Source organism: Schistosoma mansoni, chromosome W, assembly GCF_000237925.1.
Source record: "Schistosoma mansoni strain Puerto Rico chromosome W, complete genome".
In the NCBI taxonomy this organism is placed as follows: Eukaryota; Metazoa; Platyhelminthes; class Trematoda; order Strigeidida; family Schistosomatidae; genus Schistosoma; species Schistosoma mansoni.
In genome coordinates this window covers 58,357,165-58,372,758 of record NC_031502.1, presented here as the reverse complement: position 1 = coordinate 58,372,758, position 15,594 = coordinate 58,357,165, and the positions used below count along the sequence as shown (strand labels likewise).

General features: G+C 35.5%; 1 protein-coding gene across 1 annotated transcript in view; it reads right to left on the bottom strand.

The window, feature by feature from the left end:
- Nucleotides 1–15,594, bottom strand: part of Smp_163810 (putative laminin gamma-1 chain) — a gene marked incomplete at both ends in the record, with an annotated part of 83,928 nt that overhangs the window by 42,787 nt on the left and 25,547 nt on the right. Inside the window, 2 exons of the mRNA XM_018790313.1 lie at nt 8,508–8,690; nt 9,900–10,337. Coding sequence (XP_018655669.1) covers nt 8,508–8,690; nt 9,900–10,337 — 621 coding nt within the window. The remainder of the gene's footprint in view (nt 1–8,507; nt 8,691–9,899; nt 10,338–15,594) is intronic.

Below are 15,594 nucleotides of genomic sequence, written 5' to 3'. Positions count from 1 at the left end.
ACTCGTCAGGACAAAACACGCGTCAAACTGGATTCCACTGCTAGCCACTATCCATCTTTGCTTTTAATGTTTGTGAATTAGGACTATATCGATGCAATACGCACAGTATGCACATATGCCAATTAGAGACTAACCAGTTGCAGTCATATTAATTTAATGCAATATTCAATTAGTTACGTCATCCAACATTCATTTACATCAATTCAACGTAACATTTATTCAATGTTACATTTAGTTACATGATTCCAGCGTGAAATTCAGTTGTATATCCACCATTTCAGTGATGAGTGATATTCATTGATTAATTATTAATTATCAATAAAATCTGTAACTAAATGAGTTAGTAAATTGTCATGTTTTATCTGAAAGGTGAACAAACTCTCTGTCTAAATTCACTTCGTATTGTTTGTTTGAATCTTCCCATTGATGTTTAGGACTGCAACTGGTCAGTCTCTTATTGGCATATGTGTATATTGTGTGTATTGCCTCGATGTAGCCTCAATTCACAAGCATTATAAGCAAAGACGGATTTCAATGCTAGCGACTAAACTCTCTGTATGTTACTAGTTTTTTTTTGTCTGCTACCATAATTTTGTGTACATTTCAATGTTTTCCTGTTTCATGTCCATTTTTTCACAGTTGTTATATGGGATATTTTGGAAAAAAATATGGTGAATTTATCAAAGAAAAGATGAATGTAGGTTATCACAACTTATTGATCACTGGGCGGTGATCAATATCATGCGCGTCAAGCCCTTCTTAGTGCTGATCGAATGCTATCGATCAAGTTGCAATGTGGCCACTAGTCTAGGTGGCTCGACATTGCGTGCACTATGTTGAGATAAGATGGTGGTTGGAAGTGATCAACAAGAAACCCTGGACCCGAGTTTTGTGCTACTTGGCACTCGTCAGTAAGGTGTACCTGTGATCTTGAGGGAACTGGTGCTCCGTGGTGATTCGATCCCGTGTCACCCAGTTTCACAGTCAGAGACGTTACCACTGAGCTATTAGGACCACGACCGACCTCCAGTGGGACTGACATGTGATCACAATTGATTGACCACTGGGTGGTGATCAATGACATGAGCGTCAAGTCATTCTTGTAGGTTACTTATGGACTATTTATTATACAGATTCTAACTGAACAGAAACAATCAAAACAATCAGATTAGAAAAAGAAATTTAGATTTCATTTAACTTGATATATTGGGTTCTATAAACACCTTTTCAAAGTTCCCTAATATGAACGTATAAATCAACCATTTTATTAGTAGAAAGATAGATTATTTCTTTATATAATGATCTTTTCTTTGAACGACTTTACACTATTTCACTTCGAAATAACTGATTACTTGACAGTAAATAGAAAAATTAAGACTTTTGATACAATCATATGTTAACAGTTGAACTTATGAGTCGATCTAAACTAGACCACCTTCTAAAACCTGAAAGCATTAAATAGTTGTTTCGTCCAAGTATGCGACTCCTCAGCAGTGCGTATCCACGATCTCGCACATAGGACTCAAACCAAAGACCTTCGGTAAGTGTTCGTATATGTTATATAATAAGACAAAAAAGTAGAATCAAGTTGTTTTCTAACTCATTATAATTTTTGTTCAATATTATTTTCGTCTTTAATTCGATACGATTACCCTTTAAAATAGTTATTTCATTCTCAGTGTCGTATTCAGTTGAATATAATATTGATTTAACTCAGTGTAATGTTGATTTAAGGTCATTTTATTCTGATTGATTCCGCTTAAATTCTTGTTGTGATCTTGTATATTTCCGTGTAAGGGATGATTATTAATATATGAGTAAAATTAATATATAAATGAGTGTATTTACACCTCATCTTTAATAGTTTTCAGCTTCAAATAAATTAATATTACCAGTATTTGTGTTCTCACTACACGGCGTCGGATCCGGGGTTTCAATATCAAGAACAAGTTAGTTATGCATTCCACGGACATAACAGTGACCGACTTCCCAGTATGAACATTTTAATTTTAAATAGTTTATTCTAAACTAGAAGAAACTTTAAAGATTATTTTCTTGTAATTTGTTCTTATTATTTTGAGTTAGTCTAATAATGAACATATTACGCCGAGAAATAGAGATAGATACGAGAAGAATGAATAACAATTGGATAGAACTAGAAAGGAAGGTTCAGTATAGAGTGGGTCGGAGAATGCTGATCAGCAGCCTTTGCTCCGTCGGTGGTAACAGGCGTAAGTAAGTAAGTTAATAATGATCATTTTTTGATGTAAACTTACAGGTTATTCAATCTAACATAAACTCTTTGCCTTACTAGTAATTATCTATCCTTGTATTCATCAGGAAAACAAGCTGTAAGTTCGCTCAAATTCATTCAGATACAACAAGATACAAAATCTTTAAAGCACTTTATTTAGTATGTTTATTATTTAACTAAAACTAGAATATTTTTTATATATAGTTGAAATCAGTGAAATCAGTGAACTATTTAAATGGCAGGATCCTAATTATGTATTGATCATAAATACTGTTGAAAGTGTGAGTCAATTGAAGCTAGACCACCATGGAAAACCTAGAAGTACTGGACAGTCGTTTCGTCCTATTATGGGACTCGTCAGCAGTGCGCATCCACGATTCCGCCTGGCAAGATTAGTACAATAATAGAAATAAACTAAACATTTGTGTCCAATGGAAAATATGAGTTATTGACTGTTGTAATTCAATCTTTTGTCAAATATTCTATTTTGGAATATATTGTAATTATATAAAATGTATATAGACATGAAGAGGAATTTAGTTTTGGAGTATTTCATGTTGTATTGACAATTCAGTGTTCAAAACACATTCTAAGTTAGTTGAAGTAATTTATCTGATAGCTAATAAATAACCTAAACTCATGCTACTATATAAGAACTTTCGTCTAAATTAATACGAATAGTTTCACAGTATTCGGGCGCCCAATTGATGTAAGACATTAAACAGGAAGAAGAATATATTTGAAAAAGCTTTTTCTAGGAAAAGCTTGAACCAGATTGCCAGGCGAAACGTTGGATTTGCTTCAAATTCATTCGATGAGGGTTTCCAAATATATGAATGGATTTTTCATAAACAATTATGTAAGATATATATCTTCTATGACTTGATTCTAGTTACTATACTACTAGTTTTCGTAAGAGATTTACATTTTTATGTAACCTATACATCTGATGACCAATAAATGAAAGACTGTGATAAAATGTCTAAAATGTTCTAAAAAAATGTAGATGGTTTCTTTTAACTACTTGTAAGTAGTATTCAGTTAAGGTGAATACATTTTCAATGACGAGAGGTTACGGATTACTTCTGAAATATTTCTGTTTATCCGTATTTGGACATTAGAAGGCAATATTGGAACTTGCTGTGGTATAGATAAAACAAAGCACTCGCCAGTTGTAGAAAAGAGTTATTTAATAATGTACGAATATGAAAAAAGGTGTTTTTCTTTGTAAACCAGGAAACACTAAACAGATGTTTTATCCTAGTGTAGGACCATGCCGTATAGCACATTCAAGACGCCATCACGGGGGGTCTGACCACATTCATGCACGAACGCTTAGTCTGTAGACAATTGGACCGAAATTCAATGGTGTATATGTCTAACTTCATTCACGTTCGATTCCTGGTGGGTTGGTAATATTTACCACCGAGGAGTCCCATATTAAGACGAAACATCTGTCCAGTTCATCCTGGTTTTTAATGGATGTCTAAATTAGATAGGTTCGTGATATGAATAACAATTACTAATTTCTGCAGACCTCTATAGTGATATTTCCAGGTGGTCTGTTTAAGCGTTTGGGTTATCAATTGTTTAACTGAAACAATACTATCATATTTCTTCAAGTTTTAGACTAATTTTTAATAAATGTATTTGGATGCTAATCGTATGGACTCAGGTTATCTTATCAAAATGTTAAGACTCATGATGCCACTGAATATCAGAAAAATCTATCTAAAATACTGAATCCATGGGTATATTGTATTAATGATCTAACCTTTATAGAATAGAAAAGTGTTTATTTCAGAATTTACACACCCAGTGGTTTATGGGTAAAGTAGGTGATTGTTACAGATGAACTAACAAAAGATTTTGATTATCAATGCTGAATGACAGATAATGACCATTAAAAAGCATTTATAAACTAAATGTTTAAATAATTACAACTTGGATAGCTATTGAGGAGAAATTCATTATAATCTTGGGTAATTATTTCTAGGAATTTTTTACTATAGCTAAATTTATATCTTATATAGTTGAGATCATGAGTCAATTGAAGCTAGACCACCATCGAAAACCTGGAGGCACTAGACGGCCGTTTCGTTCTATTATGGGGCTCCTCAGCAGTGCGCATCCACAATCCCGCCTCTCGAGATTCGAACCCATCATATGCTCACTAGTGATTGGCTCCATGAGGTAAGTCCTGGAGTTCTAGTGAGACGTAGTGACCAATGGAGCTAATCCATGTCAGGTAGAGGTAGGTATCTACTTCAGTACAATGGAAGTTGATCGTTCAATTTCGTGGATTAGTTGAGGTTAGACATCAACACCGTCTGACGCCGGCTCAGTGGTCTATCGGTTAAGTGCACTGGCGCGAGACTGGCAGGCCCTGGCTTCGAATCTCGTGAAGCGGGATCGTGGATGCGCACTGCTGAGGAGTCCCATAATAGGACGAAACGGCCGTTCAGTGCTTCCAGGTTTTCGATGGTGGTCTAGCTTCAATTGATTCATGATCTCAACTATATAAAATTACTAAAATCTCCACAAAACCCCCTTCTGATAAATTTATATTATTGAATCAAATCATTCAAACATATTTATGGGTAGATTTAATTGGTATTTACAAAGTAGGCTTTAAATATCGAAAAATTCATTCACATTGATTTTACTGCTATGGGTAATAGGTGATCTAATGTTATTCCATGTTATAGTGTATCAATGTAAATTAAATGTAATGAACAAATTGATTATAGTGTCTCGGCTTCGAGATAATTCCTTAGGTTTCGTATATTACTCACCCTGATAACCATTATTTTATAAATCCCGACGGTGTATCAATTCAGAAGGTAATAAGAAGCGGCGATTACAGTTTATTATCAGACAGAACAGATAACAAAGTTACAAGCACATCGAGCGAATTGGGGCAGAGAGGCTAATGTGTGCGTGCCAGTGAATACAGAGGTGAATTTATAGTCAAATTGAATTGAGGCGAAGCGAGGTTAAGGTAATTGCTAAGATTCAGGCATATACATTTACACAGACATGATGATGATCATAATAATACAAAATAAATAGATAAATTGTTACTGTTCGAATACCACTGCTAAATAAGCTAATTGAAGGGTTTGACACAATCAATTGTAGGAGGCTTGCTATATGATATCATCAGCAGCAAACGTTTGAGATATCCTGTCGTCGATATTAAGGACCGAATTTTGATAAGATTCTGTCAGCGTACGTGCATCCTGTACGGATTGCCTCGATATACACATCATGTCACGAGTTATTTAGAATAGATGGATTGTGATTAGCAGTTGAATCATATTTGCAATTCATAAGCTGGAGGTACTGAATTTTCATTGCTGATGTTCACAGCTAGATTCCACTTCTAGCTACTATCTACCCTTCCTAAATAGCCTTTGACGAAATGATTATTTCAGGGAAACTGGTACAGAAAGCACATTTTTCAACAAACGCTGACCAAAATTCAGTCAATAATGTAGCTTAAATCCTTACTACCTACGATAAAAGTGTCATACCAGTTGAACAAGCTAATACTTTGGCATTCGAGATGAAGGGACTGAGTTAAAGTCCCGGTGCCAATACCAACATTAGGATGGAGCTATATCCAGCTGACGAGTCTCAACTGGGACAAATACTAATCCTATATTCTGTTGGTAAACACAATCCATCTATTCGAAGTCAATGATTGACTGTATAAAACTACATTCTTTAGTTTCATGAGTCATATCAGACTGGTTAAAAAAAAGATGAATTGTTACTTTTAAAGTATGGCATAGTGATTAACTAGTGAAATAATCACACTACATAAAAATTTAGCTTACACAAAAAAATATGGTATTTTAACGATAAGAACACATATTTAGAAGCGTTTGTCGATTTTGTAATCATTATTGCTATTAAGGTGTACGTAATCAAACAATCACAACATAGATCAGAAGGGGTTTTGTGAATATTTCAGGATTTTCATAGTTAAAATCATGAGTCAATTGAAGCTAGACCACCATGGAATACCTGGAAGCACTGAATGGCCGTTTCGTCCTATTATGGGACTCCTCAGCAGTGCTCTGGCGCGAGACTGGTAGGTACTATGTTCGAACCTCGCGAGTGCGGGATCGTGGATGCGCAGTGCTGAGGAGTCCCATAATAGGACGGAACGGCTGTCCAGTGCTTCCAGGTTTTCCATGGTGATCTAGCTTCAATTGACTTATGATTTCAACTATGAAATTTACAACGTAAGTATGACATAATTACTAACGATATAAATTTTCTACATTTAATTAAGGATTTTTATTGATTAGACTTAGAAACTATATGATTATATTCATTATAGTAACTTAGATTAATCTATCCATTAAACTAAGTAATCATAAGGTTAGTAATGATAATTTGTTTGAATTATACCCTAAATGTATAGTTCAGATAATACAGTACAATTTTGATATATAAAACAACATACATACAACGTCTATATATGCATATCCATATGCCTACGTGGTTCCATTAACCGGCTGAAAAAAAAAGTGTTTGTTTATACCCAATGTACTAGTTACTTAATGGATTCAAATTTTTAATGTATAGTACAGGATTTGAATACTATTCAAGCATATTAGTGACTATTAGAGATAATTCTTAATCTAATGAAATAGTATTAAATATGTGAATTATGTAAGACGACATTATGAAAAACATAGACCGGAAGTAAACATTATACATATATATGACCTTAATCATTCTTATCTGGTCAAATGTGTGTATATAAGTGTATGTTATGCATGTCGAATAACCATCCTAGTGAATATGATGATTCGATATATAGGTAGGCATCAAGGCTAATAATCAGTATCCCTCTATAATGCTATTAACATTGTCATTATTATTATTATTATTATTATTATTAGTAGTAGTAGTAGTAGTAGTAGTATTATAATCATTACCATTACTGTTGTTTTGATAGCAAAATAAGAAGTTATTCTTAGTATTACTTTTATTGTTTGACAACTGTCTGTATGCTACACTTATTATTATTGTTATTGTTAACCATTGGTCAACGTTTATCAGTATAAGGTCATTCCCGGTACTCATACTACAATTAAAACAAATAACTAATTATTATCATTATATAAAACAACTTATAGAACATACTTTAAATTGTCAATCAAACATTTAATTCAATTTGTAGGTAATATACATCACAGACTAATTATAATTCCAATGCCATTGAAAGCCAAGAAGCATTGGACAATTAGTTCGTCCTAACATGGGACATCGAAACGGTTCAGCACCTGTAAACTACTACTAAGGATTAAACCCAGAACTTTTAGGGTTTCTCAGCCAACACTCAACGATTAGAACCATTTATACAGCATTCAGTGTTGCGGGTCCAACTTTAATTAACTTATGATTTAGTTTGACGATCATCTAGTCAAATTCCTTGTAATCAAAATGAAATACAAGTCAAGTCACACCATTTTTGAAATTATTCAAATAATTCTATTGTACATCAGGGATTGAACAATCATCAAAGTCATCTCGTTTTCATCATATACGTATGCGATGGCAGAACTTGGTCGATAGTGAAAGAATATTTCCATGGATCCTATCATTGGATCTTTGATAGATCATAAATGACGCGTTACTTAATTGATTTCAAGTCTATTTTATTTGCTTAAGGTTATATAAATTGATATAATGTTTCACACATCATAGCTTTGATTTAAAGCGTTAGTTTGTAGACTCAAGCAAGTAGGAGTTACGACAGATGCCTCAACAATGACATATGATGAGGATTACATTAGATTACAAATCAACTAAAGTTAGAAACTTGGTACAAAAAAAATCTCTCAATAACTTCCATATCACACCAACTCCTTCTTTAATCATATGAGTAAGTAGTTTGATGCATATTTAGACGTTCTTAAACGTCTTGGTTCTGTTAATTTATCAATTTTATTTAATTATACTTATACACCCCAACTAATCAGTCGTAAATATTTACGTTGTTAATCACGGCCCGATTATCTCAATGGTAACATCTCATATTGCGGAGCTGAGTGACTTGTGTCCAAATTACATAAGGGACATCAGTTCCCTGAAGACTGTAGTCATACCTTGATGACGAGTGCAAACAAGCATGAGAACTAGGTTCAGAGTTTCCTGTCAACTACCTAACTTTAACGAAATAAATATTTTGCAACACAGATACTCTAAAATGTAATTTGGTTTAAATACTTACCACTTTCAGGATCACACCGTGTAGCATGATTATTACATGTACATAAGATACAACGATCAGTAATAAGACCACCAGGTGGATCACGTCTATGTCCATCTGCACAAAATTCACATGATTTACCAGTGTATTGTGGAGGACATGTACATATTTCAGAACGAGGATCAGTCTGTGGCGTACGCCAGCCTAAGAAAAGAAGAAGTAACAAAATTTATTGTGCAAGAATATATGAAATAAACAATGACACTTTGAAACATAAAACAAAAAAAATCAGCTGATTGAAGAGATACTTTTCAGAGGGATTTATTTTGAAAGTTTTACAGTCGGAGACATATACTCTCTTGGAAAAATCTACAATATCTTAGTGCCCCCAAATGCCCTGGTACGGCCGAGAGTGGGGAGAGTCCGCTCTCCCTCTCAAAATGCTCTCACATGGCCAGCGAATATATAGCCTCTGTCAGAGAAGTCCTACTCACTGCCTTCTCGTGGCGGGGGTGTTGTTTACGAAATTGAGAGGACGAAAAGCGAATGTCTGGCGCTTTAATCGGGTTGGTGGATGTGGAGGATCCACCTAGGGGAGTTGGAGAACCCTGATTCCAAACCAATGGTGCACATGGGCTCCAGTATCCTGAGGGAACAAATGGCGTATGAATCAATCGTTGATCACCGGCTACCATGGGACTGCATCTCATGATGCTCCACTGCCTTGTGGATCAGGTCTTTCGGTCAAAGGCTCCGGGTGTGGCCCCCTAAGAAAACCACCTTCTTGAGTTTGGGCACCTGGGCAGTATCACAGCCCTCAAGCAAATCGAATGAGATTTATATGGCGCATATGTATTTGGTGCTTCCTTGTACCAATATCTATGTGTTTAAATAATAATAATAACAATATCTTAGTAACAACAATTTACTAGAAAATAATAAAATAGAAGTAAAGTGACCAAGAGATCAAAAAATCTTATTCTAATCAGGAACCTAAAAACGTAGTTGACAAGGTCATGTACATTCATTGGGAATATCACAGAAATTAGATTACTTACTTACTTACTTACTCCTGTTACTCCCAATGGAGCATAGGCCAACAATCATCATTCTCCAACCCACTCTGTCCTCCCCCTTCCTTTCCAATTCTATCCAACTTTTGTTGATTCTTCTCATGTCTGTCTCGATTTCTCGGCGTAATGTGTTCTTTGGTCTTCCTCTTTTCCTTTGGCCTTCAGGACTACATGTGGGGGCTTGCCTTGTGACACAGTTGGGTGCTTTCCTCAATGTGTGCCCAATCCACTTCCAGCGCTTCTTCCTGATTTCTTCCTCCGCTGGATGGAATCTGGTTTGTTGTCTCCCACAGTAGCTTGTTGCTGATAGTGTCTGGCCAACAAATCCGAAGTATCTTACGTAGACAACTGTTGATAAGCACTTGCATCTTCTGGATGATGGCTTTCGTAGTTCCACAAGTTTCCACCAGATACAGTGAAACTGTCTTGACATTTGTATTAAAAATTCTGATCTTGGTGTTGGTTGACAATTGTTTTGAGTTCCAGATGTTCTTCAGTTGTAAATATGCTGCTCTTGCTTTACCGATCCTCGCCCTCATATCTACATCTGATCCACCATGTTCATCAATGATGCTGCCCAGATATGTAAAGGTTTTCACATTATCCGAAGCTTCACCATCAAGTGTATTTCGATTAGTGCATGTTGAATTGTATCGGAGAGTCTTGCTTTTCCCTTTGTTTATATTGAGACCTACTGCTGCTGAGGCTGCTGCTACACTGGTCGTTTTCTCCTGCACTTGTTGTTGCGTGTGTGATATAAGAGCCAGGTCGTCTCCGCCTGTAGCTCTTCCGGGGGATACTGCCGGTCCCAAGCCCGGGTAAAGGAGGAGGGTTGGGCATATGGTTAGAAAACCGACTCGCTAAAAAGACGCTAACCAGAAAAAACTATTCAAACAGAAATTAGATAAAGATTAATAATTATGAGGATGAGTTATGTAGCATGGTAAAAAGACATGTTATAATAGAAATGGAATGTTATCAGAAAGTGTATAGACAAAGGAAGGGGTTGGCAAAAAGATAACAGTTCATTAATAATATGACATAATGATCAAATAAATTATTCATCAACAAACAAATGAATGTAATGAATTATCAGCCTACCTGATGGACAATAGGGACATTGATTTGGATCTTCTTCACATAAGCAATGTAAATAGCCTTCTGTTGTACCATTGCATCCAACTTGAATATGTTGTCTATCTATAAAGTGAATGAATTGTATTATAATTACAAAGAGACATTTTGACCAGCCTGTTAGTATTGACAATCATTTATAAGACAAAACTAATGAAATACATTCTCTAATACTACATAATAATCACTAACAGCGACGACATGAAAAGAAAAAAAAGGGAATCTAAGGACAATCGTAAGATGATGGAGAATATTCGTAGTTTAGTATGAGGATTTCAGAGGTTTTATGTTCTCTAACTTTCTTACTTCCTTATGCCTGTTACACATCGTTGTGGAGTATAGGGCAACCACCAGTATTCTCCATTCAACCCTATCCTGGGCAATTCTTCCCAGTTCTTTCCAGTTAACATTCATCCTTTTCATATCTGCTTCTATTTCTCGGCGTAATGTGTTCTTTGGCCTTCCTCTTTTCCGCTTCCCTTCCGGATTCCAAGTTAGGGCTTGCCTTGTAATGCACATTTGTGATTTCCTTAATGTATTTCCGATCCACTTCCAACTTCTTTTCCTAATTTCCTCTTCAAATGGAACCTGCTGATTTGTCCTCTCCCATAAAACACTGTTACTGATAGTATTCGGCCAGTGAATGTTGAGTATTTTGCGTAGAAAACTGTTTATAAATACTTGTACCTTTTTGACGATGAATGTAGTAGTTCTGCTATGTTCTCTAAGCTAGATGGTTAATCACTAGGCTTTTAGTTTCTTTCTTAACTAAACCATTTTGCTCAAGAAATACAGCACTTTCAAGAAGAAATAATGTTGGAAAGTTAACCGTCAGAAGTATAATGCAAAAGGTACAAGTAAAAAGCGTGTTGTTATTTGTTTCACTGCTTCAACCAAAAAATTTTCACTTTCTTCATCAGCACATTATTTCAGAAATTAATGGTTTATCATAAGCTGACTGTATGGACAGAAGATAAGTGTAGCACATAGTCTGTACATATTGTTTGATGAAGGATTAAAACTTTGGAAACACATGTAGCCATTTTTAGTAAGTAATCAGTGGTTCATTACAACACAACATGTTCAGTATAATCTGAAGATTTTTAATTATTTTGTGAAAACTAGTTTTTGTACTTAATTTTACCACCTACTGTGAAGATTGTAATAATTGATACATTAAATAAGTACATGCTTCATCCGTTTATAATAACCCTAGCCAACAGCTTATTTTAAACCTCAGAAATCATCAACATTTGATGGTGACTAATTTCGGGAACAGCTTTGTAGATAATAATTTAGCATAAGATACCATTTAACATAAGTTGTTATTTATTCGTAAATTTTTCAAATGTGTCTCGGATTGGTGAGGAGAGGTGACGTCGAATGGAGTGTTCTGGCGAGGCGGCGTTGGCTGTGGCGGGAGCTGTCGACAGAGAGGAGCAGTGGGACGTGCAGATGCTTGGCGGACATCGGATGTAGATGGCTCAGCAGGCCGGTGGGGTACGGGTGTTCAACGTCCCAGGTGCCGGGTGGATGTCAGATATTGGTGCCCCGGCAGGTCGACGAAGCTATGGAGGTCAGCGCGCTGCTGACTCAACATTCTGACGGGGATATTGGCAAAGACTGCTGTGAAAGATGAAAGTGGCATGGCGAGCAGAACCACCGCATGAACGAATGCCTTAAAAAGAGGACGAGTGTAGTGTGGTCTACTTATATCCATATAAGTAGTATATGGTGATGGTCAGACATAGAATGTATTTTGGCAGAAGATCGGTAAGGAAAGAACAGAAATGAAGCGCAGTCGGTACGAAAATTCATGAACAATGAAATCAGAGAAGATGGACTAATACTTACAGAAGGAACAGTGAAGATGGAGACAATTGATTGTTATTTTGCAAATTAACTTTTTGCTGTATGGTTATCAGAATTTGGTGAAATAGTCTGTAATTTGTGCTTAAATACATTCGATTGTCCCCAACTAGTGTTTTGTTCACTACAATATTATGTGTTTTCGGTTTATCTCGCTCTGCTTAATGTGGTCATAAAATTTCCTATATTCAAAGTGTCAAATAATCGGCAATATGTACCTTGTTTATTGAAAAAAGTACGACCAAAAACCTAAAACCCAACTGGAGTTATTCAGTTTTTTTAAGATGTTGAGGTTAGTCCCTTAGTAGTTATTACTTAAAACAATTGCCTTTCACTCTGAGGAGGAAGTTAATGTTAAATAAATAAGTCATCATATAAAGTCTTTTAATACTGAATAGAAATACTTAGAAGTTTATTCATTTACTTGAACCTTATGCCAGTAATGATTAATGATTATAGACAAAATTATTTTAGAGAGTACTAAAATCAGTAGTAAACTGACATAAAATTTGTTATGAGATAACTGAAGACAGTTGGCAGGAAGCTCCGAATGTGAGACTCGATCCGAATAGCCTACATTAGCACATAGTCCCTCTAACCTACAAATGGCTCATGTTGCATTCTGGATTCGAACTTGTACAATCCAGTGTAACAGTTGGAGTTAGATATCATTTTTATCACCCGAAATTCAGCATGGAACGTTTAGATATCATAGAGAGCTTCGGTAAACAAAATAGCACGTTCATAAAAGAACTGTATTATAAAATTAACAGTTGTATTGTTATTAATGAACGTTATGAACAAATTTGTGCCGTCGTAGCATAATGAAAGTTAATAACTAGAGGTTTTCACTTCAAAATCTTAATATTTTATTGGTTAAAAGATTCCAAGCATAAAAAAATGAAATTAAAAGAGATGCCATAAGAGAGATTCAGAAGAGATGTCAACGTTTGTGAGTAAAACATTTTATCATATATTGAATTTGGTATGGATCTCTTCAACCTACTTCTGATTCGTAAATGTGTTAAGGAAGAATGTCCATTTTATGTCAACTTGACGTATACTTTCTTTCGAAGAGCATGTTGTATCCGCCACAGAAAGCAAGCCTCTTTTAAGTACATCCTTGAGAATCGTTCTACCACATGGTGAATAAAGTCTAACCCACTGCCCAAATCTGGAAAACTTCATCAATTTTGATGATGGTACACTACCAGAACTGTCTCATCTGCATTAACATTGAGTTAAATAAATTTTAAACCTGGGCTCCATCAGCAAAAGTATCATACATAATCTACTATATTTTCATGGTTCTAACGCTCTGAACATTTCATTATTTATAACTAGTTACTATCGTAGTGAACGAGAAGACAAGTGGGTACAATTGAATATTTTTAAATACAAAATTACAGAACATCTAGGTAAAATCTGAGAATTATACTGTAAATAATTCATTAGCAAAATATCAATCAATTGTCTCAAACTTGACTGTTCCTTTTGCAAATATCAGTCAATCGTCTCAGACTTCATTGTTCTTCTGTCCCCACACCAATCATTCTTTGTTCTCACTCTATTCGATCTTCTTAACCTTCTGCTTCCAGGCATTTTACTATCTATTGAGTATACATACTACTTATATCTGTCTACATCAGCAGCACAAACTACATTATTACCTTGTCAACTATTTGTTAGGTAGACAGTTATCTGATATACTCTTTACGTACAAAATATTTCTCAATGTAGAGGTTTTTGCAGATTACTGAATGTTATCGATACCACGAACCACCCTGTGTTAAATATTTATTGATAACCAGAAAGCAAAGGACAGTTGTTTCGAACTCCTCATCAGTGTCCACCCACTACGCCACCATGGATTGACTCCAGGACCTTCGGTCTCTCTTACGAACACTTAACTTCAAGACCATTGAGCAGGAATCTAAAAGTGTATAGATCTAACCTCAGCCAATTTATGGTAGTATGCAATAATCTCCCTTCGACCATGTGGATAACTACCTCAAACTCGACAATGGTTAACTTCACTGATCATTGCTCTTCACTAGAATTCCATAATTACCTCTTAAAATCAGGCACTAGGAAGGATAAGATAAACTATTTCCTCCCTTAATATCACAATTGATTGATCACTGGATAGTGATCAATGTCATGCGTATCAAGTCCCTCTTAGTGCTGATTGAATGCTATCGATCAAGTTGCAATGTGGCCATTAGTCTAGGTGGCACTACGTTGAAATAAGATGGTGGTTGAAGGTGGTCAACAGGATTACATCTCAGTCCTACAGGAGGTCAGTCATTGCCCTAATAGCTGTGGTAACGTCTCTGACTATGAAACTGGGTGACACGGGATTGAATCACCACGGAGAACCACTTTCCTCAAGATTACAGGTACACCTTGCTGACGAGTGCCAAGTAGCACGAAACACAGGTCCTGGATTTCTTGTTGACCACCTCCAACCATCATCTAACCTCCCTTAATATTTTTGAACTGCCTTTAAATCATTGTAAAATCTACATATATTAACTTAAATACTAAAAGTATACAATTTCACTTGAATTCCTCAAAACTTTATGGCAACATTTTATTTCATTTTCCATAGACTTCAGTGACTTCGATGAATAATTATATTGAAAGTAAGACACTTTTACCATATCAACATTACTGTTTTTTTTTCAAAGACTCATTGAGATTTTTCATTTCTAAAAAATTTCGTCCTAATAATTACTTGATAATCTTCAGATACACCTCAAATTAAATAAGCGGTTTATAAAAGATCACTGTGAAATTATTATGGCTGAATGAATTATTATCATAAGCGGTTTTTTGTAGAGATTTAGTATTTTCATAGTTGAAAGCATGAGTCAATTGAAGCTAGACCACCATGGAAAACCTGGAAGCACTGAACGGCCGTTTCGTCCTATTATGGGACTCCTCAGTAGCAGTGAGCATCCACGACCGAGCACTCGCGAGATTCGAACCCAGGACCTACCAGTCTTGGTTAAGTGCTCTGACACGAAACT